The sequence below is a fragment of the Anguilla anguilla genome, chromosome 1 (genome assembly GCF_013347855.1).
Source record: "Anguilla anguilla isolate fAngAng1 chromosome 1, fAngAng1.pri, whole genome shotgun sequence".
NCBI classification, from domain to species: Eukaryota; Metazoa; Chordata; class Actinopteri; order Anguilliformes; family Anguillidae; genus Anguilla; species Anguilla anguilla.
Window position 1 is genome coordinate 3379321 of NC_049201.1, and position 25328 is coordinate 3404648.

At 45.5% G+C, this 25328-nt stretch overlaps 2 protein-coding genes and 1 long non-coding RNA gene across 3 annotated transcripts; 1 reads left to right on the plus strand and 2 right to left on the minus strand.

Annotated features, from left to right (window-relative positions):
- Positions 1-3935: 3935 nt before the first annotated feature.
- Positions 3936-18978, minus strand: rragca (Ras-related GTP binding Ca). The gene is made up of 7 exons (XM_035386435.1): positions 18591-18978; positions 16646-16849; positions 14588-14787; positions 10200-10314; positions 9612-9754; positions 7064-7212; positions 3936-5735 (listed from the first exon to the last, which is right to left on the minus strand). The coding sequence occupies exons 1-7, from the start codon at positions 18768-18770 to the stop codon at positions 5584-5586; spliced, it is 1143 nt and encodes a 380-aa protein (XP_035242326.1). The 5' UTR covers positions 18771-18978; the 3' UTR covers positions 3936-5583.
- A 1077-nt stretch (positions 18979-20055) lies between these two features.
- Positions 20056-21104, minus strand: LOC118220666. The gene is made up of 3 exons (XR_004763996.1): positions 21024-21104; positions 20628-20702; positions 20056-20531 (listed from the first exon to the last, which is right to left on the minus strand). It is a non-coding gene; the product is annotated as an uncharacterized LOC118220666 (long non-coding RNA).
- Positions 21070-24078, plus strand: LOC118220660 (c-Myc-binding protein-like). The gene is made up of 5 exons (XM_035404711.1): positions 21070-21209; positions 22068-22140; positions 22251-22299; positions 22910-23039; positions 23418-24078. The coding sequence occupies exons 1-5, from the start codon at positions 21195-21197 to the stop codon at positions 23460-23462; spliced, it is 312 nt and encodes a 103-aa protein (XP_035260602.1). The 5' UTR covers positions 21070-21194; the 3' UTR covers positions 23463-24078.
- Positions 24079-25328: the final 1250 nt, after the last annotated feature.

Below are 25328 nucleotides of genomic sequence, written 5' to 3' on the forward strand. Positions count from 1 at the left end.
AGAGCAACCTGCCGCCCACAGAGTTGCGAGCTGAGATTCAACTTCCCTCCAATGGGCGCAAGTTACGCTCGCAGCGACGAAGTCAATTACCTTAAGTAGGCCTACGTCGAATTTTCTAAAAATGAGCTAGCCTTTTTACTTACAGTAGGTGGTGGTCTTATACCAGGTGTCAACTTAATTAAACGCCGCTATTTTTATGGTTTTGTTAAGGCACTGCAGCTACTTATGTGGGCTCAATTCTATAGCTACATGAGCTAAGAATTTATAGGGTTTGGCTTATCTCTGTAGACAGCATAGCTTTGAGACAATCGTGGTTTATGTAAAGTGCCAATCGGTTTAAACGTCGTGTTTTGGTTCATTGGTTGATTTGTAAGCATAGCATAGCCAAAGCATTGTTAGAGCCCTAAATTTAAAGTAGGCCCGCATGCCGCGTTGTTTCTATAATGCAAGTCTATATTCCATGTTGATGTGGAAGATGCGCTTCCGCTAGTGTCATGATGCAGCCACAAGAGAAAAGGTCAAACAAAGATCAACCGGTTACCTGTTAAGTCCGCCTTGTGGACGAAATTTCCCAGAAACGTGCCTATAGCCGTCGTGGTCAGTCCTGGGCTACGCGGTGTAAACAATGCGAAAATAACGCTTTGCGAGTGTTTAAAATAATAATTTCAGCTCCTGTGACGTCAAACACGGATAGCGATTATGACCGCATAGTGTTGTTGCCATGGTAGCCACAAATGAGATCAAGATGTTTTCATATTAGAATTTTCGCATCCACTAATGGTCCATCTCCAACGGGATTGAGCAAATGCTCCATTTTAAGATATTATAGCCAACTATTGTCGCTTCGTTTTCACCAGTGCATGAATGGTTCAAGAGCAACAACTTGTACTGAGAGATGCAGAGTCATATCTTGGAAAAGCATAATCCACCCAACTAATTACGTGGTATAAACGATAATACACAAGCAGAGACACCTGTTCCCTAATGTACAGTGTAGCCTATGGTGGAGACGCGCGTGCCTAGCCCTGAGGAGCTACAGGGTCTGCTAACATTCAATTCACTTTAAAATCGGCAACCAACTCAGACCAAATAAATCAACTCAGTGGAGTTAACGGTGTAATCACCTGCATCAATTAATTAATCAATTAATCATTAACAAGCAGAACCAGCGAGCCCAGGACCATGTGTTGCAGACCACTGTATTACTGTAAGTGGTATAATTTACCTATTTAGCCTATTTTCATTTCAATCACAAGATAATTGCGAGCCTATAATATATAATTGGTTCAAATGCCTGGTTTTTAGTTTTGTCTGTGCAGAGTTGCTACATATACATTACATTTACATTATAGGCATTTTAGCAGAAGCTCTTATCCAGAGTGACTTAGACACATTTTTGCATAGCATTTGCACAGCATCCAGTTATACAGCTGGATGTATACAGGTGAAGTACCTTGTACAGCAGCAGTGTCCTACCTGGGAATCGAACCCGTGACCTTCGGGTTACAAGACCAGCTCCTTACACTGCCGCCCATAAAATGTCACTCACAAGATTTTCTGTAAGCAGTCACATTCAGAGTAAATAAAATTGGGTTCACAGCAGAATCAATGTTAGTGGACATGTAACACATTGTGCACAACAAAAAAAACTTATCTTTTTTAAACAAACACAGCTTAGACAGTTTGGCAAGTTAATTTAGGTAAATTTCACCTAAATTAACTTGTCAAACTGTGCCTGTAAAAAAAAAAAAAAAAAAAAAAAAAACTCAGACTTGCCTTTATATGCAAGCCAAAGTTAAGGTCAAATGTAAGTTAAAACTCTTGTCAGTTAAGAGGAAACCTGAAAAGGAGGTAATTTCCTGTCCAAAATTTCAGTGACCCGGTCACATAATGGAAAAAAAAAAAACTACCCTATAAAATAATTTCTCTGGAGTTCCCACTTCCAGAAGAGCGATGATCATTGTGACTGTGAACACAGCTCTTAAACACTTTGACCTTCGGTGTGACAAAGACCCGGTTTAAATTTAGAAAGCGAGTGGGCAGGGAAAAGAAGCAGGAGGGGGAATAAAGTAATCGAATGCAAAAATAATTTTAATACGTCACACAATCCACACACACACACACAAAAAAAGCTGTGACAGAGGGCAGCTGCTTTGCCATTACTGAGATCCAGTTTCCATTTCTTTTTTTTTTTTCCCATTTGTTTTGTAGGTGGGTGGGGTGCAACACCTGCTTCTGCCACTTGAGGGCAGCATACTCTCACCCTGTGCCAATTAGCCATTATGGCTCTACGAAATCAGAGGCACCATTATGGCTCGATGAAATCACAGATAAATATGAAAAAAACCTGTAAACTGCTCATTATGTTTCATTATGCCTCCAAGTAATCCAAGCTGCTATGGGGGGGGGGGATAAAAAACATACGCTGCAATGGATGCCATTATGGCTCCAAGTAATCCCGGCTGCTATGGAAAAACATAGGCTGACATGGGTGCCATTACGGCTCCAAGCAATCCCTGCTGCTACAGAACAACTTACAGGCCACAGAGGTGCCATTATGGCTCCAAGCCAACTTAGCTGCTATGGAAAAATGTACGCTGCAATGGATGCCATTATGGCATCCAAGCAATGCCATTATGCCATTATGGCTCCAAGCAATCTTAGCTGGTATGCAATCTTAGCTGGTATGGAAAAATATGTGTGCTGCAATGGACGCCATTATGGCTCAGAGTAATCTCAGCTTTGCAAAAAAATGTAAGCAGCTTGAGTGGGCGGGGTCAGAGTGGATCACGGTTTAACAGACAGGAGGAACCAGTCACAGTGTCCTTCACCCTATCAGTCCCTGGATTGGCCAATGGGCAGCATGCCAAATTCCAGAGAATTATTAGCTCGTAATCAGCAGGTCAAAGAACATCTGATGATACCTGGTTAGGAGTGGAATCACAGGTGAACTGATAAAAGACCAAAAGGAGGAGGAGATCAAAATTCAGGGGGAATCAGTGTAAAATTTAAACATTCCGGGATTTCTCCAGACGGAACAGGGAAGCCGTGAAGTTCGCCCCCGCTAGATGTTTCCTTTCCTTCGGCCATCTTAGAACGCAGCCCTCGAGGTGAACCGCAGCAGAACGACCGGCATTTCCATCACACCCCTGGTTCAGACCCCTGCAAGAGGCACTGGTCAGCCCCTCGGCGAGCACACACCTGGCTGTGCATTGTATGTGGATTAAAAACTGAAAAATAAAAAAGCAGCTGTTACCCCTGTTCCTACTGCAACCGCGGGTTTCTGTGGTTCCCCACCAATCAGCAGGTGTGGGCATACGCCAGCCAATCAGTGGCTCTCTGTGGACAGACACCAGCCAATCAGTGGCTCTCTGTGGACAGACACCAGCCAATCAGTGGCTCTCTGTGGACAGACACCAGCCAATCAGTGGCTCTCTGTGGACAGACGCCAGCCAATCGGTGGCTGTCAACCGGTGGGAACACTCGAGCGCTGAAACGCTCCTGAAGACCGGCAGGCAGTGCGGCCCTCCAGGAAACGTTGGCGCGACGCACCCCAGCCATACAGCACGTTAGCGCTTTCCACCACCTCCATTAAACTCCACGTACCTCCGCGGCGGACGACTCCGCAAACAGCCGCCAAACGGACACCCGCACGCAGCGTCGGGCTCTGTGTGTCAGAGCAGGCCAACCCAGGTCCTGGACCTCCACACGGCCTGCTGGTCTCTGGTCTCTCTCTGCACTCAACTGATCAATGAAAGCATTTACATGGTTTACTCACCTCAACTTGTTTCTTGGGTCTTGTTGTGGTTTTTGTATTTAAAGGGGAAAACAGAAACAAGCAGACCATGAGGCTCTCCAGGACCTTGGAAGGCCACCTCACCTCTATATCAACAGACCACACACACACACACACACACACACACACACAAGGGATGTCCAGTGGTTCAACTTCATGTGATTACGCCTGCAAATTTCCGATTTTAATCACAGGGTAAACCAAGAGAGAAATTCTTATTATTCAGCAATTAAAACCAACACACAGCACACACAGACGCGCATACACACACAAAAAAATATATAATTATATTATTTGGACCCAAATATACTGAGACATTCCATTCGTAACTTTTACAAGCTCACAAGCATACGGCATCACTGTCCCATAAAAAGTTCTGTCCACGATGAATAAAGCAGGTTTTTTTTCTGAGATATTGTTTAGTAGATGTGCAAGTGTTTTTCTTTTTTTTTTCTTCCATTTATTATTATTTGTTTGTTTTCCCCTGCAGGGAAAATCCTTCGGCAGAACCGAGTCACGCGTGAACAAAAGAGTCTTGCTTTCGCCGGAGATGCAGGAGACACAGTGAACGTTCTAGAATGCTCCGGGAAACTACGCAGGCGACTGAAACTTTAAAAGCTCATGGTGGCTACGGCAGCAGTGTTTGGGCGTCTGTGTTTCTCGCTTTTTTACTCCATTATGCTCACTCACCACCCACCCACCCCCCCCCCCAATAGAATTACGTGCACTGGGCCGTGTTACTCCAAAACAACTATAAGAAACCTTATTCACACACACACATGCATGGAATGAGTTTTTGATCATCTCTGATTGGCTGTACCCTAACCCTAATGATTTACCGGTGATTAAACGCTGTCGTTCGTCACAGCTCCTCATTTGGCCAAAATGACATCACACATTAATTGGGGGTGGGGAGGTGAAAGGTCAACACATTGATCAAAAAAGTTAACGTTCGATTATCCAACCTTCAGCACTCTACTGACCCCCCCCCCTTTCCTGACACAGGTAAATAGGTAAGAAGCAGAGAGATTTCCGTTATTTTTTGTTTGTTTTTTTTTTTTTTGGGTGGAGGGGTGGGGTATACATTTTTAAAAGGCAGGTGTGCGTGTATACGTGAGTTTGAGTGACAGCTGGCATTAGGCAGGATACTACTACATTTCCTAGAGGTGCATGAGATCCAGTGTGCAGGAGGTCACACACTTTACATATCCCCATTAGACACAGTGTGTGTGTGTGCGTCCCCCCCCCCCCCCATCTTCAATGAGGAGTAAATCAGTCGCACGTTTCTAAGGTGAACAGCCCATTGACCGCTGAGCTCTATCAGGCATTGGGCTGGGGGTGGGTGGGGGGGGTTGCTGTACTTTGGGTTTCTCTTCCCCTGCCCCCCTTTTAGTGGTGTGTCTGTGCCTCGCGCCAGTTTCGCAGTCTCCGAATCCCGCCACTTCCTCCCGCTCCCCGCCACCGTTTCCCTTCCGTTCGAAGCTCACTCCAAACCCCCCCTCCTTCCAACACATCTGTACATCAGTTTCAGGCCACAACATGGTCTGTGATACAATTTTTTTTCCCCCAGTTTCCTTTTTTTTTTTTCTTTTTCCTTTTTTTTTCTTTTTTTCCTTCTTTTTTTTTTGTAGCTTGCAGCTTTTCTCTGCAGCCCAAGGCTGTGAGGCCGAGGAGTTAAGTCAGCACGATGGCACGAAGGTGCCCGCGTCCTTCTGTCTCTGTCCGTTTGTCTGTCCGTCTCTCCCCCTCTCTCTCTCTCTCTCTCTCTCGCTCGCTCGTGGAGGCCTCTACACGGTGCTCCGGGGGGTGCCGTTGTGCGTGACCGCCTTCAGGCTGGGCGTGCTGGGCTGCAGGGTGCCCAACCGCTGCGTGGACACGCCCACCTCAAACACCTCGTGGATGGCCTTGCGGAAACAGTGGAAATTGTAGTCTATTAAACCTGGAGGACGAGAAGAAGGGAGAGGGGGTGCGGGGTTAAAGGAGGGGGGCAGTTATTCATTTGCACCAGATCGTTCTACTGCCCCACAAAGAACTCTACTCCAGGCTCCTAACATCGACAGCTCAGGCGCACTGCTGCCAACATTCCAAATTCTTTAAGGGGCGTCGCCAAGAACAATGCACAGTTCCCATTGGATGTTTTGGAAACCACCTAAAACTTCGGTCCCGAAACAGGAACCTCCTGCAGTTGAGACGCAGGTAAGACCAGCGTCGTAGGACCTCCCCATCCCATCACACCGCTAACCAGGCTGCACAGAGTTTGCACCCGATGCAGTTAGGCTTCAGGGTGTAATCTTTCCACTTCAACCAGCACTAAATTAGCACAGAGTGCAAGAAAACTTTACCCTGCTTTCACAGACATCGCAAACCCACATTAAAAATACTTCCTGTGTGGTAACATTTTTCAGCATCATCGAGCCATCTATGAAAACAGGATATCAAACAGGCTGTACATATTACTTATGAATCCACACACTCTCTTAAAAACACACCGTATAAAACTCACACGGGCCACACAAGCACTCCAGCCAAGGTACAACGTGCCCCAATCTCCTCATGGGCCCCACGAAAAGAAAGCTTACATTTTACATTAATTCAATGATGTCTTAAGGATAATGTATAAGCTGTAAGTGCTATTTATGGTTCTAAAATGTTCAAATCCCCATGGAATCTGACTAGATTGGCTTTCATTTTACTATATTCACTTTCAGAACAGTAAGGATGGGGGGGGGGGGGGGGGGCATAAAATGCGATTAAGCAGCTCGGGATTGGACTGCGAGCATCACGAAGGCATGACTTCAGGGAAGTGTGTCCTGCGTGGCGATGGGAGTTTTACCGTTGCTACACCTTCCTAACGGCGAAAAGGCTGAAACCGTATTTTGTTTGTGCAGATGCTCTCTACAGTATATAATAATCAGCAATGGCCTGCATGAGCCACATCATAACAGCAAATGGCATTATGGGACAGAGTACGAACATATTGATTGCTTTAAATGTGAAATTTTTTTTTTTTTTTTTTTTAAATCTTTTCCAAGGACACTAATTTTTTACACCTATATTTAAACCAGATCAGTCAATTGAGAATTAAGTTTTATAGTGACGAAATAAAGTGGAACGCAAGGCGTAGTGGAGCCAGTCTTATGTAAGGAGACGAGTGTGGAGTCAGTTTTGTGGAAGCATTCAACCATGTTCCACAAGCATGTTCTACAAGAAGGTTCTCCAAGCAGGTTCCCCAGACGGGTTCCACAGCAGGGGGCGCCGCTGACTCACCTTTCCGCTCAAAGCTCTCTTCTCTGAGAATGCAGACCAGCGCCAGGAACTTGGTGACCTCCTTCAGGTACAGGACAGTGGTGTTGTTCAGTTTGATGATGGCCATGGACTCCTTATCGTAGGCGCTGCCGCTGCCGTCTTCCTTCAGCCTGCCGTAAACCGCGACACGCGGACATCCATTATCACACCGGCGGCCATTACCGCTCTCAACAAGCAAATCCATTATCACACGGGTGGCCATTACCGCGCTCAACAGGCAAATCATACACAGCATTATCATACAACCATCCATCATCAACCAAATCACAAATCCATTATCACACAGGCAGCCAATACTGCGCTCAACACACAAATCAGTTATCATACACCCATCCATTATCACCCAACACACAAATCCATCACCACACTCATCCACTGCCACTCTCACCACACAGATCCATTATCACCCAACACACAAATCCATTATCACATGGGCGACCATTACCATGATCAACAGGCAGATCATACACAGCATTATCATACAACCATCCATCATCAACCAAATCACAAATCCATTATCACACATGCAGCCATTACTGCGCTCAACACACAAATCAATTATACAGCCATCCATTACCACCCAATACACAAATCCATCACCACACTCATGCACTGCCACTCTCACCACACAGATCCATTATCACCCAGCACTCAAATACATCACCAGTCACCCACTATCACTCTCACACAAATCTATTATCACAAGGATGATCATGACCACTCTCAACACAGAACTCCATTATCACACAGGCATCCATTACCACCCAGTGCACAAATCCATTATCACAAGGGTGACAATTACCACTCAACACACACCCATTATGGCATAGGCATACATGACCAACAGGGTGTCCTTTATAATTTAAAAAAACATTATCACAGTCAACCATAACTACACAACACGTATTCATTAGCACACAGGCATTAAAACACACAAGCATAACCAATAAAGTATCAGTCATTACACTGGCATTCATAACCACCCTCCAGACATATTTCCAATTATAACCCAGGTGTTCATTAATGAAAATGATACGTATCTGTGTATTACAATCATCTTGAGAAGCACAAGCATAGATTACCTTTAAGAACACACATGAAATACTACCACTAGCCCATACGCACACAGACGAGCAGATTTACAAGAAACACACACTCACCCATTACCACTATTACATACTAAAAAGGCCATAATACACTGAGCCATCCATCAGCACACACAACATCCATTCTCACAGTGCATAAAGAGGCAGGGTCATTACCACTACTTACGGGCACACATTCATTATCACTTCGGAGAAAGCGCACGTTATCTCTCCCGTATGAGTAGGTCATTTTTCGTGAGGCGAACATTAAAAGGATCAGCTCGTAAAACCGGAGCACAGATTATCGTTATCATTAGCATGCTACGGTAATGGGCAGCATAATGCGGTTAGCTTTCCCAAGGCAGTGCCCAGCTACAGCAGGGGAGAAATAAACTACGAGCCAGGTGGGGGAAAGGCAGTCTAACATACCGGTGTTTTTTTGGTACTCAGAAATGGCTCAGAAATAGTCTTGAATGAATTGCTACACTACAATCATAAAACGATGAACAGATATAAAATAAGCCATAAATAATGATGCAGTTTGTCTTGCTGGGCCGGACAAACAATGGCACCTTTTACACTGACCATATAATTGAGGCCTTATTCAATTTTAACCAATCACAGCTGAATGAGCTGGCGTAAAATGTGATTAAGCAGCTTGGGATTGGACTGCGAGCATCACGAAGGCGTGACTTCAGGGAAGTGTGTCCTGCGTGGCGATGGGAGTTTTACCATTGCTACACCTTCCCAACGGCGAAAAGGCTGAAACCGTATCGCACGCAGACCGTCCGCGGCAACCGATCTGCCGTTGCCATGGAGCCGAGAGCACGCCGGCCTTCACAGTTCCACACAGGAAGTGCTTCTGCGGCCAAAACCATCACATGCCTGACATCCTCCCTACCGCTCAAGAGTTTCACAAATGAGACAAAGTGGAGCTCTGAACACATTTCCTACTCCGGTCCAATTCACCACTTCCCACAACGTCAATTACTGTACGTTCTGAGGGCGAAATGCAAGATTTTGGCAAATATTAGGATCCAGGGGGTGGAAAAAAAAAACTGCACTGTTCTCAGCTCATTCTGGAGTTGCATTGCTTGCGAAATATTCTGTTTCTGCGCAAACGCATTTACTGGTGTTCTAGCAGGAAATGGAAGTCACCAAGAAGCTCTGTTCACAGGGCTTAGAAGCAGACAGGCCGGTGTGTAAGGATATCAAAGCTGGTGAATTTAGCAGGAATGTCTGAGGCATTTAGCCCACAGCCGGCGGAGTGTAAGAAGTAACCGCAGGTTTCTGCCAGCTTTACAGGGGCTGGGGGGAGCGGGAGCGGTTTCCATGACCTTTCCAGGAGCTTTCCGGGGATTAAAATGCCTGGGGGGGGGGGGGGGATTTTTTCTGGGACCGCGGGACCTCCGAATCGGACTCACCCGTAGATGCAGGACACGTCGATGACCACGTCGATCATGTCGCAGCACAGCTCGTACGACTGCATGTCCACGGGGGAGCTGTCGGTGGCGATGTAGATCTTGCTGACCACGTCGAACAGGAAGGCCTTCTCTATCCCTGAATTCTGTCGCCCGGGAGACGAGAGATCATGGGTGAGAATTAAGGGAATCATAACTCACGGTTACGGTCCGTACTCTGAAGCTGAACTTTCAGCACTTCCGTATTCAAAATTTCGTCTGAATTTTTATAAAAAGAAGCATTCAAACTTGCCTTCGTTATTTCGAATAAGATTTCACCTAAGACCACACAAAATGTTGTTTCTCTTACAATCCTTAAATATTACATTTATACCAGCATCAAATGCAAAAACACACACACGCACAGAAACACACACACACTCGCATGCAAACACACACTCACACATACTTACACACACACACAATTACACACTCTCTCGCACACACACGCACAGAAACACACACATACACTCGCACTCACGCACTCACCCACCCACACACACACACACACACACACACCTCACTAGGAGGGGAGCGGGCACACATACATACAGATATAAAGATGTTGAGCAGGTTCTCCAGAGTGGGCAGCTGTGGGATGAGTTTCTGCACCACTTTACTGAAGGCCTCGAAGATGGAGTGATCGTAGATACTCGTCAAGTAGAAGCTGGAACGGGAGGATGGAGGAAAGAAGGGAAACAAGACCAGGTCAAAACCTAGTATACGGCTGGACCTAACCCAGTTCATCTGGCCGACCAATGGTGTAACTTCATAACTCGGCCGACCAACGGTGTAACTTCATCACTCACTCAGTCACTCAGTCACAGACATTTGCGTTTATAGGGCTGGCCCCGCTGTTGCAGTCCAGCCAAAAAGAGGGAGGAACGCATTAGAGGAGTCTACTCACAAAACGAGACAGACGACATACAGACCATACAAGGTGTGATCAGAAAACAAAGACTGCTGACAGATCACAGACCGCCTTCTCAACAGTCACCTTTAAGGCGCTCTTCGCTCGTATCCACGGCGACTGGCATAAATGCAATCATACTGGTTTGGAGCAACAAACAGCGCTGATGCCAAGTCTGCAGGGTCAGAATCGATAAGTCAACACATGATCTCACCGAGTTAGAGGCCATGTTAGATAGAAGAGGGAAACAACTGGGATTATAGCAGTACCTCTGTGTGTGTGTGTGTGTGTGTGTATGCGTGTGTGTGTGATAGAGAGAGAATGAGTGAAAGAGAGAGTGTGTGTGTGTCTGTCTGTCTCTGTGTTTGGGGGCGGGGGTGGGGGGCTTATTTCACAATGTTATTTTTTAATACCATTTCACACTTGCTATTTATCCAATTAATCACATTAGCACTGCACAGTAATCACACAGTCTCCCAGATTCAGTAGGTTATTCACAAAACTGTTACACAGGGAATGCTGGATGGGACAAACCCTTTCGGGCTGAAACTTGGAACGTCCCAGGTAATACAGCACAGCTCAAACCCAGCCCAACTGCCAAATTTTTCCCCACTGAGCCGGTGGAGCAAAGGAAGCCAAAAAAAATTAACCAATGAAGATCTGCGATTGGCATCAACCGCTGATTCTGTACTGCTTAAGTGTGAAGCATAATAATACAATACTCTATATGTACATTACCATCCATACTGTGCACTCAATGAACAAAAAAATAAACACTTAAAACATCCTGTGACAGCTGAGCACCCATTACCTGTGCATTACCTGAATACTACCTGAACTCCCATTACCTGCACTTTACCTGAATACTACCTGAGCGCCCATTACCTGTGCATTACCAGAGCTCCCATTACCTGCGCATTACCCAAATACCACCTGAGCATTCTCTCAGAATGAACTGCATTACATTTAGCCAACGTAGCATTGGTTTTGCAGATGTCCTTATCCAGAGTAAGTTCCAAAAGCACACAGGTGCACTGAACAGATCGACCAGCAGTTCCAATAGAAAAGTGAGCGGTGCCATCCTTAGAAGCCAGTAACAGTTGTTCCGATGACCTTCATATGCACTTTTGTATGTCACCTAGGATATAAGCGTCTGCTAAACAAATGCAATGTAACAGAGAACTTAATGCAGCGGTATCACAAAGCGGCCATTCTGTACTGTAGCCGATTTCCTACGTTGGATCCATGCACCACTTACTCCAGGCCAGAGTTTATTAGACCTTCCCCAGGCAACCCACCCGGCCTGTGCCTACTCCTTCCAGCTCAGCAATCAATTAATTAGGCCTGCCTTAGCCCTCAAAGGAATCTTCAACTGCCTCCCTATATTTAATCTCACGTAATTTTGTTCAGTAAATTAAACAAAAAATGTGTCGCTGTGCTCGTGTTTTCGTGCTAAAAGAAAAGACGGAGTTGTTTACCGGGCCCGCTCCCGGCCCCTCAGCCAGCCGCACGCATCCGCTTCAATTAGGCTTAAACGGTCGCTCGGGAAACCCCCGAACCGCTCAACGCTTTTAATAAAGCGAAAGGCTCGTTTTCGATACTCCTTCGCCAAAAGGGCTTAAATTAACACAAGTAGGTAAATGCTCTCTGCAACAACGCAATCCCAGCAGGCCTTGTGTTTTATTAGCGAACCAGAAGCGATAAATGCCAAGTGGCATCAAATCAAGGGCACGTTCAAGAGCGTTAAACAAAACCGCACAAACGGTTTAAATACATAAACAGGACTGAACTGAGCGTCCAGATTCTGGAATTCGGTAGGCATGGAAACTGAGAGGGCCACTGTGTGCTGCAGTCGTGGTACTGCGGGTAATCACACACACTGGTAGCTCACCGCAATACCCCACCGTCAGCTGAGCAGAACCAATGCGCCCGCCCCCAAAACATGACCACAGAACATCTCCCGAGGATGCCTGCTAACAGGGCCAACTGTTCAGCGAACCTCCTGCTCAACAGGCGGAACACTCGAAACGCAAACAGAATGTTCTGCCTATCGAATAAGCCCAAAAAACTCGATCAAAAATGAATTTCATAGAGAACTTGGCCCTCCAGGACTTGGAGCTAAACCTGCAGACGCTGTGGCCCTCCAGGACTGGAGCTAAACCTGCAGATGCTGTGGCCCTCCAGGACTGGAGCTAAACCTGCAGATGCTGTGGCCCTCCAGGACTGGAGCTAAACCTGCAGATACAGAGCCCTCTCCAGGACTGGAGTTAAACCTGCAGATACAGAGCCCCCTCCAGGACTGGAGCTGAACCTGCAGACGCTGTGGCCCTCCAGGACTGGAGCTAAACCTGCAGACGCTGTGGCCCTCCAGGACTGGAGCTAAACCTGCAGATACAGAGCCCCCTCCAGGAGTGGAGCTAAACCTGCAGATACAGAGCCCTCTCCAGGACTGGAGTTAAACCTGCAGATACAGAGCCCCCTCCAGGACTGGAGTTAAACCTGCAGACGCAGCGCCCCCTAGAGGACTGGAGTCTGACAGCACCGGGATCATCTCCCGGAGGAAAGGGCCTCAGTGCTAATCCTTTCTTTCTCTGATGACCCAAGAATTTAACAGCGCTGGTGAGAGAATGCTAACCATGTAGCGGCAGACTGTAAAACTGCCCTTGTGATAGTCAGTCAGGCTGGAGTACACGAGCATCCGCGTCTCCCCCCTCCCGACCAGTTAAGCTACTGCCCCGCGGGGGAAGGGGGGGGGGGGGTTGCGAAACACCAAAACATCAAAACAACGCCACTTTCCCCACATCCTTTCGAAACCCGCCAAGTATTTCCACCCGGTGTCGTGTTGCAACAACATGCCAGGCATCGCCGGAATGCTGAATCCCATACAGGGAAAAAAAATTATTATATATATATATATATACATAAATAAAGAGGAGGAAGAAACAGAGAAAGGTCTTCATCGGCTTTCACCCACTTCGCTCGTCACAAACAGCCACCCTTGCCCTGGCAGAGCGGGAAATATACTGGACAGGAGCTGGCAGGGAACAGGGCCCTTTCTCATTCCAAAACCTGATGATGCGTCACCAGCCGAAGGTTCAGAGGAGACAGACTGACTCAGGCCTGGGCCCTTACACAGCTGGGCGGAGCCAATTTCACACCATCTAATCCGATAAACATGAGGCACATTCTTTATTTTTTAACGCTTTAACCCTTCAGATGCCAGTACAAATTTCTACATGTTGCTGAAAGTTTTATAAAGGGCAGATTTTCCATCAGTACATAGACTAAAATTCTTCTTTCACAGGTTCGTACATTTTGGTCAGTGTTACACATTTTGTTAAATTCTCAGGAATCTGCCGTGTGGTTTTTAAATTTTATCAGCATGTAAAGAGTCAGAAGTTCCTCCAGCACTCCAGCACAACTGGCCCAGGTTTGGATTCCAAAACAGACACTGAACAAAGAAATCAAAAGTGAAAGTAAATTCCCAGTTTTTTTTTTTTTTTTTTTTTTTTTTTAAAGGGTTTTTGGCATGCTGGGCACTACTGCACAACCACAGCAGTGTTCTGTGGAGAGACTTCCCTGGGACTGGACTGGCAGCAGTGTGCTGGAGCAGTAGAGCTGTTAAAGTGGTATACCTGTAAGGTGTACCTGTACACCTGTGAAGTTATGGGCAGGCCACTGCATCTGAACCACCTCCTAATGCATATACCTTCTTTATGAAAAGCTGCATCTGTCACCACGGAGACATGTGCCAACTGTGAAAATCACTAAATCCAGATTACTCCGGATAAATAAGGAATTACTTTTTTCCAGACCCTGAATGTTTCAACCAGACACAGAGGACTTGGGTAAGTCAGGGTCACACACACACACACACACACACCAAGAGCTTGACAGCTGATAGGAGGAGAGAATGTTCAGCAATAAAAACAAAATATTAGTGGCCCAGAGACATTTAGGGTCTGAAAAAAATAGAAATCACCTCCCTGACTGTTATTAGTCAGCAGCAGCAGCCGCGTGGGGAACACACCTAAGGTGGAGCTTGTCGAGGCTGGCGTCTGCCAGGTCGTCGTTGGCTCTCTGGTGGATGTCTCTCTGGGTCTCTATCTTGTGGTCGTCGGAGAGACCGTCCACCTTGTGGATGAAGACCTCGAAGTTGATCTCGGGGTTCACCCTGTAGGCCCGCGACACCGTGAGGTGCAGCCTCCCGAGCGCCTCCACGTAATCGTCCTGCAAGGGGGACAGACGGACGGACGGACGGAAAGACGGGCACACAAGTGTCAGAGACACAAACACAAAGACACGGTCACATCTCCGGGGCCTGGAACGCAAGAACCAGGAAACGGTGGAGAAAACACACAAGGGGCCCACGCACCATTCCACAGACCCAACGCGCAGCACCAGCAGCACTTCAACAGGCCCTGCTGTGCGGCTCTGTGCGCATGAGGATCAGCTCAGACATATCTCAACATGTTTGCAGTTTCAGCTAAACAAATATCAAGGGGGGGGGGGGGGGGGGGGGGGGGGCTGAAATTATGCCAAAATTTAAGAGGGTACGTGAATCACATGCACTTGTTGATCTTGGCAGACCTGAATGAAGATTTAGGTGGCCTTGGTTGGTTCGGCTCTTGTAAAATGATACAAATTGCCCAATCAAGATTTGCCACCAGTTCCATCATATTAGGCCCAACACGGAATGTTCTCCCAACGTTTCTGGAATGTTTTGCCAGTGTTATGATATTGCCACAAAATGACAGCAACATTGTGAGAATGCTTTGTTAGCAGGGTTGGCCCTGATATAGATCATGATTATGATAATGCTATTTGTTGCCAATTAGCCTTGGGAAAGAAGTATTTGGGATTTCATCATTATCACCGTGACAAGCATTTCTGCAGAAAATGTGCAGAACCGATTTAAACAAACTTGCATGATTCCATTCTCAAATGGATTATTCTTTCCACTGCCATTGACAACACATGTCAATCTCCACATTTACCCAGTCATAACTAATCTAGATTAATTTTAACCTAAATTAAATTAGCAGCTACAGCAGAGTAGTAAAAATAATCATGCAAAGTATGAAGCAGAAGTGGTCAAGGATTCATTCTGCGTCTGAGCAAGACTCTACATCTGAACCTTACTGTAGACTAAAAACAAACCTGCGGTACGACATCAAATGTTTTTGGTTAACACCTTTTTTGGCAAGTCCCTTTACTCAAGTCCACAAAAGGAGCAATAGAAATTCTAAAGGCGCGCTCTTGGAAAAGACACAGAAACTCAGGGCATCAGTACAGGACGTCCCGTGCCATCAAACACCAAACAAAATCTCCTACTCAGCAAATTCACTGCCAATTAAGAAGCAAGAAAAAATATTTTTTTTTTTTTTTTTTTTTTTATCTACTATTCCATCGCATTGCAGTTTAGTCTCAGCATGCAGACATTTAATGATGTCTGTATACCGTTTCAGGAATGACAGTACGTTCAAATGTTGCGACTGTCAGAATCTTTGACAACAAGCTCAGCCCTGACATTACATACAGGAAGAGTGACATCTGGGAGGTACACTACATGGCCAAAAGTATGTGGACACCTGACATCCAACATCTCACCCAGAATTATGGGCATTAATACATTAAGGATTTGGTCCACCCTTTGCTGCTATAACAACCTCCACTCATCTGGGAAGGCTTTATACAGGATGTTGGAGCATTGCTGCAGGGATTTGCTTTCCATTCGGCCAGGAGAGCATTAGTGAGGTCGGGCACTGATAGGGCGATTAGGCCTGGCTCGAAGTCGGCGTTCCAATTCATCCCAAAGGTGTTGGATGGGGTTGAGGTCAAGGCTCAGGAAAGAAAAATCACATCCCTGGTGCATTCATTTTATTTTCGCATGGCTCATATTAAAATTGACAAAGTTATTGCATATTGTCATTTCCAGTTCTACATATCAACAAGGCATGGGGCTTCTTTCAAAATCCATTTACACAAAACATACAGTGCAGAAGGTTTGGAAAGTCTGTGAAACCCTGGCTTTAGGTAACATGCATTTACTTATTTCAAGTGCAGGTCCAGGTTAGGTCACACTCACCTGTGCGTCAATGACAAATATCAAAGCCCCCGTACCCCTGAAAATCATCTCGTAGTCAAAGGTGGGGTCGAAGAAGTCGACCTGGCCAGGGAAGTCCCAGATCTGGAAGTTGACGAAGGAGCTGTTGGAGATGTCGTCCTTGTAGATCTTGTTGGTGCTCTCCAAGAAAAGAGTCTCGTTGGGCGACATCTTGTGGAACACCACCTGAACCCAGACACCACAGAATATAGGGAAGATGAAGATTTGCCCTTAATAATTATGTTTACAATACATCAAATGGCAAAATTTATATGATACACAGAGCGTGATACTGACGAATAAAACGTGCTAAATATCTAGGCCCTCGTGAGGTAGCCTCGATTTCCACCGTCCACCTTTGTCAGGTTCGAATCGGTTACATCACTGGAAGAACAAGCGCTTAGCGCACCGGCCGACAAGCAACGAAAGTGTTCAGGTAAAACTGTCGTCAACTGCCTCGCACTTTGCACTTGGTAAGGAAATACAGTAAACACTTAAAGGCAAATAAAACAGAAAAACAAAGAAATTTAACCTTGAGCGGACAGAAGACACTACCGAAATGAGACAAGGAAATCAGACTTTTTGAAAGGCATGCTCCTTGGTTGTAACCTTTGCCAATTTTATATTCTGCATACGTTATTTCCTTCACACGTAGCACAATTTGACCTTTTCCCCTTTAATAAATCAGAGCATAACTTATGCTTGTCATTTATTAATAATGCTAAAATGTCTGCCACTGCAACCATAGATGCAGTTTTTCTAATAAATTATTCACCTTGCTGTACCCAAGTCACACAGAAGGCTTAAACACAACTAACACAAATAGCTACAACAATCAACGTTAACATTAAAATACTGTGTGCAATTACCAAGTTTTCGCTGAACGGTCTTATTTAAAAATACTAATGCATATACATGCGCACGTGAGCGGTTCATAAAAATAAGCATGACTTGCTTAAATGTTACTGGGTATGCGTGTGGCTAGGCTGCCGTGGACATTGCGCTGGACAGCCTGCAAATCACCACCGGCAATCAATTACATGTCCGTCCTGGCTAGGTAACGCTAGCCAGCGCACAAAATAACCACCTAGGTACCTAGTACAAGGTGCCAGGTGGGAATGTCGGTCGAGTGCCTCTCATTTCTGACACATCGTGTCTAAATAGGTCGTGCGTAAGGTTGAGCCGCAGCGTGCGCTCGTACTCCAGGCAATTGCTGTACACATGAACGCATACATACACATGCAGCTAAATCAAACAAATGCCTCGCTACATAGCGTGCTGTTGGGTCACGTGCCCACGTGTGTCAATGTGTGGACCCACTGGCAGAAAAAAGGAAGCAGCAGGCTAAGAAGCTAGCCAGCCCAAAACACCTGCATTCCACCTGGGAGCGTGGCTAGCTAGCCATCTTGCTAATTTCGCCGGGCCCCTTTCCGCATGTCATTCCTACAGCACGCAATCTGAACACTGTCAGGTGCCATGCTCTTAAGCTTCCCACGAAGTAAAACCCTCCAGTTATCGACAGTCAATATCCAGCCAGCTGGTTAATTTTAGCTTGATAGTTAGCTATGTGGTTGCTAACTACAACGCAGTGGCAGCTGACGCCCGAAGTGACCACAAACTACAAACAACGTCAGTTTAAATAAAAAATTTAAAAAGTAACAAGCTAGTTATCCAGCCTCCACGAACGTAGCAATACGCGCAAAGTCTGGGTAAGTTAAGTAAGATGCGTTGCGAAAAATAGCCAGCGAAGTGGCTGCTATCTATAACCTATGTAGTGGTGTGCACGCAAGGAAACAGTTGCAGTCCATCGTATCAGCTGATGGTACATCTAGCTGAATGGCTAGCATTTAGCCAACACCAATAAGGCGTTATGTAAAAGACAACACTAGTGAATCACGTCCGCCGCCTCGCAGTTTCTCTTCCCCACCTTCTGAATAGAAGACTTGCCACTCCGTCGTAATCCCATTAGCAGTATCCTTGGCTTGCTGTCTGAGGGTGCCGGGCTATCCTCGATGTCCCCCTCTTCCACCCCATAGCCAAAATCTTTTGGGAACGAGTCCACTACCCCGTAGCTACCCGCCAGCGGCTCCTCGAACTGAATAGACATTTTGACCCGACAATGCTAGCCTCCCCGATCCCCCCCTATTCCCTCGTTTTATTCGCGAATGCCACCCTCCACCACAGACCGCCGACGAAAGAGTAAGTATTTGTTTAATGCCTGTCCAACTAATCTACCCCAGAACAAGCTAGAGTTCTCTCTCTACTCCTTTAAATCTTTGCGTCCCCGTGTTTCCCTTTCAACGAAATCCACCGCGTGAACCCACCCTCGGCTGTTCTATTGGTTGGCAGTCTGACAACGGGTATGTTCATTGGTCAGAAACGACGTCGCTCAGGGAAACCTGAACAAGCAGGGTGGTTCATCTCGTGTCATATGTTTTACAGTCACCTGACTCGGTGGACGGTGTGCGAGCTTGTTTTGTGTGACCTTTCACCTGAAGACAGGGTAAACGCTGTGTAGTTTAAAGTTCGTAAGAAAAAAGTTGACCATCTGACAACCCGTCACCAACTTAAGACCATTTCACTTTAAAAAGTAATCCTTAATAACTGATAATATATATATATATATGTATATCTATATATATATATATGTATGTATTGTATTTGTATTTAAGTTCCATCGACAGTAAGGTAGCCATGCTTCAATTTGTATGTAAGCATGTAAATTTAAACAACTAGAGTTATTTTACACTGCTTGTTTTCCCTAATGATAAGGCTCACTGCTTATGTCAGTGGTTGGCAAAGTAGGGGGTGTCCCTCCTTGGGGGGGGGGGGGGGGGGGGGGGGGGGGGGGTGAGGGCTGAAGGAACAAACAATTCCTGTAGAAACTAAAAAACAAAATCACATCCAAGCAGAACCAAAGTTGTCTGGGAGGCTTTAAAAAATGTGGGAACTACTGGTTATTATGTCACTGTATTTTGGCATGGTAATGTCTGCCTTGTTTCAGCCATGCGCATCACTCATATTTAACTGTGTGATCACTTAAGGCAGCCCTGCCTGGTGATTTTTTTATGGCAATTTTTTATTGAGTAACATGTTTCTGTGTGCCCCCACTGATAAAGTTGGTATTTTTTCCCCATCACATCAGAAGCTCAAAATTGTACTGTGCCGGCAATTCATCAATACAACAGACCGCTTGGCCAGTACAATTCCCCAGACCCATGGCACCATACTAGCCAAACTGGTCTCTCAATGCATGCTGGGAGTGTGTCTCAGCTTGCATTGAGAGCGAGGCTGCAAACACCCTGGACAGTTCCCCAATCTATCACACCTATGGGCAATTTTGACTCTCCAATTAACCTAACCTGCATGTCTTTGGACTGCGGGAGGAAACCAGAGTACTTACTTGGAGGAAACCCACGTGGACGCCTAGAGATCATGCAGACTCCACACAGAAAGGCCCCGCCTTGGATTTGAACCCAATATGTGCGGGAGCAGTGTTGCCATATTTCCCAATTGGGCTACTTTTTAAAAGTTATTATGCAGGAGGAAATGGCTTTTGGGCGTATTCACCATTTTCAAATCTGGCAACGCTGGCTGTGAGGCAACAGTGCTATCCACTGCACCACTGCCCCTGCCAACAGATGAAGCAGAACAATGCTGCAGCTGAATGTTATTTGGATGGGAGACAGCTTGGAAATACACAGCGGGCTGCTGAACGTGGTGGTGGCGGTAGCGGTCCACCAGGGGGCAGTGTTCGTCCTGGGCTGTGGGCATTCACCACCATTTTCTGGGATGGCAGGAATGGAATCACCTGCCAGGCTGCAGCTTGTTGACAGGGCACCAGGAGTGTGCCACTTTTCTGGGTTCCCTGCAGAAATAGCCACAATGATTCATAGATTCGTTGAAGCCATTTGTCTGTGGCTATAATGAGTACGCAAGTTGTATACAACGTAGGCCTACTTACGCATTATATTGAGTAACATTTGTAGTAATATAGTCTGTCCACACGATGGCACAAAGGCTCACGCTCTCCACAGTTCTGTTTTAAATAAAAGAAATTTATGCGTAGCGTTTACTATTACGCTTTATTTTTTCGCTTCTTTTTATCTTCTTTATTTACGCCATCTGATTACTTTAGAGACATCGTACAACTTCTACTTGTGGGAAGTATTCCAATGGCAAATAAGCACAAAAACAAGATTACTGCCACCAGCAGCCCGATGTCCAAGACAAAGCATCAGAATCCTATACATTAATTATTACTATAATAAAACATATATATTATAATAATAACAGACATATATATGAAATATAACATAAATAGAACTTAAGACCTCCCCGAAACGTTGCTAGTGGTTACCGTTTGTTGTGGTTTGCGCAGACTCCATGGAGCTTTCTGGCTTTTCCCGAGGAGAGCATGCTCACATCGACAGTTTCTAACTCCGCCAAGTTAGCCGTAGAGCCAGCCGTAGTGTTCCGAGAAACGAAACTTTGCGTTAGATAGTTAGCTGGCTAACGTAAACGCGCAGTCATGGCACACTACAGAGTAAGTGTTACTTTTGCATTATCTAGCCTGGTGCAGCTGACGTTAGCTAATTAGAACTTGTAATTTCTGTCATGGTCCGTCCCGCAAAGGTTTTATGTTGTCAAGGAAGTTGGTTTAGACAACGAGCTATTTATCAACTGTGAAGTTGGCTAGCTTGTTAGCCAGCCAGCTAACTTTGATCACTAATTAGTTAGATGGTTGGCAGTGGAGAAAATAGGACAAACTAACTGGAAAGCGAGTGCTTTTTGCTCCAGTGTTAATTCGCATTTTGAAATAGCAGCGACATTCCAAGTTTTTTGTTGCATTTAAGGTTTTAGAAAGCTAGCGAGCAATGGGTGGATACAAGCGTTCGCTAACATCAGCTAAAATTGCTGAAATAGTTCGTTATTTCCAGTTCTCCTGGGCGTCACATCACCTTGGCTAATTACACATTTTTGACACAACAGCTTGCTAATATCAGACGAATTCACAAAGTCATGCAAAGCTAGCCAGCTATACCGCTTTATAGCTTTCCATGTTCGTAACTTAGAATAATGAACATTACTTTAGAAGTGAATATCCGGCCGTAAGGCACAGTCGTCTTTCTTGACCAAAAGGAATTTGTTCTCTATCGTTCGAATCGATTACTGTCGTTTTTGTCGTTCTGGCACTCAAACGCCGTTTGATTGATGACCCCTATTCGTGTGTGTTCTGGCTATTCTAATGGTTACTCTCTACACTTTTTTCTGTGCCATATCACAGCACCGCATATTGCCAGCATAAGGTTGTGAAATAATACAATAAAGCTTGATATTGGCATGATGTAAATTCTTCAAATTAAGTTACGACTCGTTTTTTTTTTCTATTCCCATGGTTTAGGCCTCTGAATCCAAGCGCGAGCAGTTTCGGAGGTACTTGGAAAAGGCCGGTGTTCTCGACAGTCTCACGAGTGGTAAGGTGCTTTTTGGACATAAGTGCTAACTCAGGGAGCGGAAGTGTGGTATGTTTACCTGCTGTGAACATTTCAGGATGTCACAAAGTCCACCTTTTTTTTTTCCACAGTGCTGATCGCTTTGTATGAAGAGAATGAAAAACCGAACAATGCTCTGGAGTATCCTTTTGGAAAATGATCCCAAAACGTTTCCATTCAGTCAAGGAGCAAACGGTCAAAGTGCCGGAGAGTGTGCAGTTCAAAACGTGTTCCAGTTGTTTTTAATCCACCGGCACACTATCAGTTTGACGCTATTTGGTAGCTTTCTTAGGCCATGTGATTGAACCTAAGTGGGGCTGGGCTTGGCCACTACAGTACATGCAAGGGAAATGACCAGGTTGCTATTGGAAACGGTGTCGGTGACCACAAGGGGGCGACCTTTACACCATATTTTAATTGGTGGACAATATGTGATTGGCATTGTGAAACATTTGCTTACTTAAGTCTGTATGAAATCTCACAATGTATTGGTCCTTGTGTACCACTGTTTATTGAAAGTTTAGCCGGTTCCTCAAAGTTAGGAGGAGCCAGCCAAGTGAGAAAAGTGGCCAGGTAAGGGTGATTGTGGCAGGCAGGAAGATTGTTCTGATTACATTACAATTTTTACTACATCAATTAGCCAGCCTTAAATATAGGTCTGAAAGTTAGCCGGCCAAACAGAGGCCTGTAGTCGGCCGTTTAGTTGTTGGAAGGAAGGGGGCAGGGCAAGAGGCCTTAACACGTGCACCAGCTTCCTGAAACAGCACCTGGGCGTGGTCAGCCCTGAGCCTGCGGACGTGGAGACCCTGCGCCTGGAGCTGGCCGACCTGAACCAGAAGTACGAGCTCCTATTGGAGGAGAACAAAGAGCTGAAGAACAGGGTACAACAACAACGCGCCTAATTGGTCTTAATTGGTGTTTGTTTCCGATTGGCCCAGACGGTGTGTGATGGAAGGACATTGTAGATTCACCTATCTATTAATGTGAAGCTATCTTTTTTTTTTTTTTTTTTTACATATGTTTCCAATGACTTTCTGCCTCCTGAAAGTATCTATGAGTATGAAAAATATCCTTCATTGTACATGAAATAAAAACCGTCTGTGCCAACTGAAAACATACACTGAAACGATATGATATGTTTTAAAAACGCAGGGAGTGAACTGGCACTTTCAGGAATTTAGAGATTGTATGCCGCCTCTTCTTAAAAATAACGTTTGAAAACATTTGTGTTTTTACCTCCCTCGCCACCTTTTCCACAGCTTTCGCAATACGAACCTGCAAAAGAAGACGGAACAACAGAATGAATCTACCTCATGGGGACACAGCAATAGTTATTTTCTTTCTTTCTCTCTTTCTCTCACTGACGATCACTTGAAAGTAAGGCAACACTGGACATGTAAGGGATTTTCTCTGTTTCTGTAAATAGGAGACAAAAGTTGTTGTTTTTTTTTTCTTCTATTCTCTACTGAAGTTTCTATGTAAGCTACATTATATTAGTTTGATTGTATTTTTTCTCTGTATGGGGGAGGTTGGGGGGGTTAAATACATAGTTTTTTGAGCATGAAAGGATTGCCCCGTGGTCTTTGTTGAAGCTAGCTGCCAGTTTGAGGACCAGTTGTCGTTTGACAACAGTGAGGGTGACCGGCTGTTGACAGGGGATTGTGGCTGGTTTGGAATTACATGGATTAGTCACGACCTTGATGTAGAAGGAGGCGCATGTCTCACGGTATCTTTACAGGAAGTGCTTTCTGTTGTTGTATGTGACGTGAAAATTGAATGTTCTTTTTTTTTTTGTCTGTTTTTTTTTTCATGAAGTTAGAGTTGCTTTGGCTTGAAACCTTCACACAGAGCTTTTGTGTGTTAACATGAATGGCAATATCTCACTGACGAATAAAACTGACAAAACAACATTAAAATGGATGCAGAAATCGTCATACGATGTAGTAACAGAAACGTTAAAAGAAAAACTTTGAAACAAAATCACGGTAACACCAACTAGATTGCAAAAGTCAAATTTATAAAAAAAAAAAAAGAATGTACATTTCAGATGCTTTCTACAAGATAAATCAACATAAACCTTTTTTTTTTTTTTTACACACCTTTGGTTTTACAAAAACATAATTCACAAAAGTGCCCTTTAATACCAGATTGTTTCAGTGTTAAGGGTACGCCCCCCTCCCCCCCTTAGGCCCGACACACGTGTACCACTCAGTGGAAACTGTTCAGCAGCCATTAGACCACTATTACAGTGATCTGTTTCAAGATGGAACACATCTGCCGATGTCGATCAGGTGATCTGACAGAAAAACAGAGCAAGCTGAACTTGTGTCTGTGGTGGGGTGGTGGGGGGGGTGTTGGTGGGGGTGTGTGCAATGACATCATTTGGCTCCTGAACGTCTCCTCAGCCTGGGGGTTGTTTATGTTTCAGTTCTTGATTTCATATTATTCATAAAACATAATCCTGATGATATGAGGTGGCTGATTTTGGGGAAAACTCTTTCATTGAGCTGAATGATTTTTTAAAAGGAGAGATGAGAAAAGAAATGGGTTTGGGGGGGGGGGGTAGGGGACACTAATTTAAAGGAGTGATGGAACCTGTTCAAACATCCTCAGACCATAATGTCAAACATCATGACCCTACATGTATGAAATCGGTACTAAATGGTAACAAAAAAACTAGCACCAGCTTGTAATTCAGTGCCATGTCTGGTTTGTGGGTCTCAAACATACAAAGCTTCTGCTCTCCCTGCTTATACAGTACATATTTCACTACACCAGATATCGCACAATCCAGTCCTGGAGTCTGGTTTAACTCCAGGCCTGGAGAGCCGCAGAGTCTTCAGGTCTAACTCCAGTCCTGGAGGGCCGCAGTGTCTGCAGGTCTAACTCCAGTCCTGGAGGGCCGCAGTGTCTGCAGGTTTAACTCGTCCTGGAGGGCCGCAGTGTCTGCAGGTTTAACTCCAGTCCTGGAGGGCCGCAGTGTCTGCAGGTTTAACTCCAGTCCTGGAGGGCCGCAGTGTCTGCAGGTTTAACTCCAGGCCTGGAGGGCCGCAGAGTCTTTTAACTCCAGTCCTGGAGGGCCGCAGTGTCTGCAGGTTTAACTCCAGTCCTGGAGGGCCGTAGTGTCTGCAGGTTTAACTCCAGTCCTGGAGGGCCGCAGTGTCTGCAGG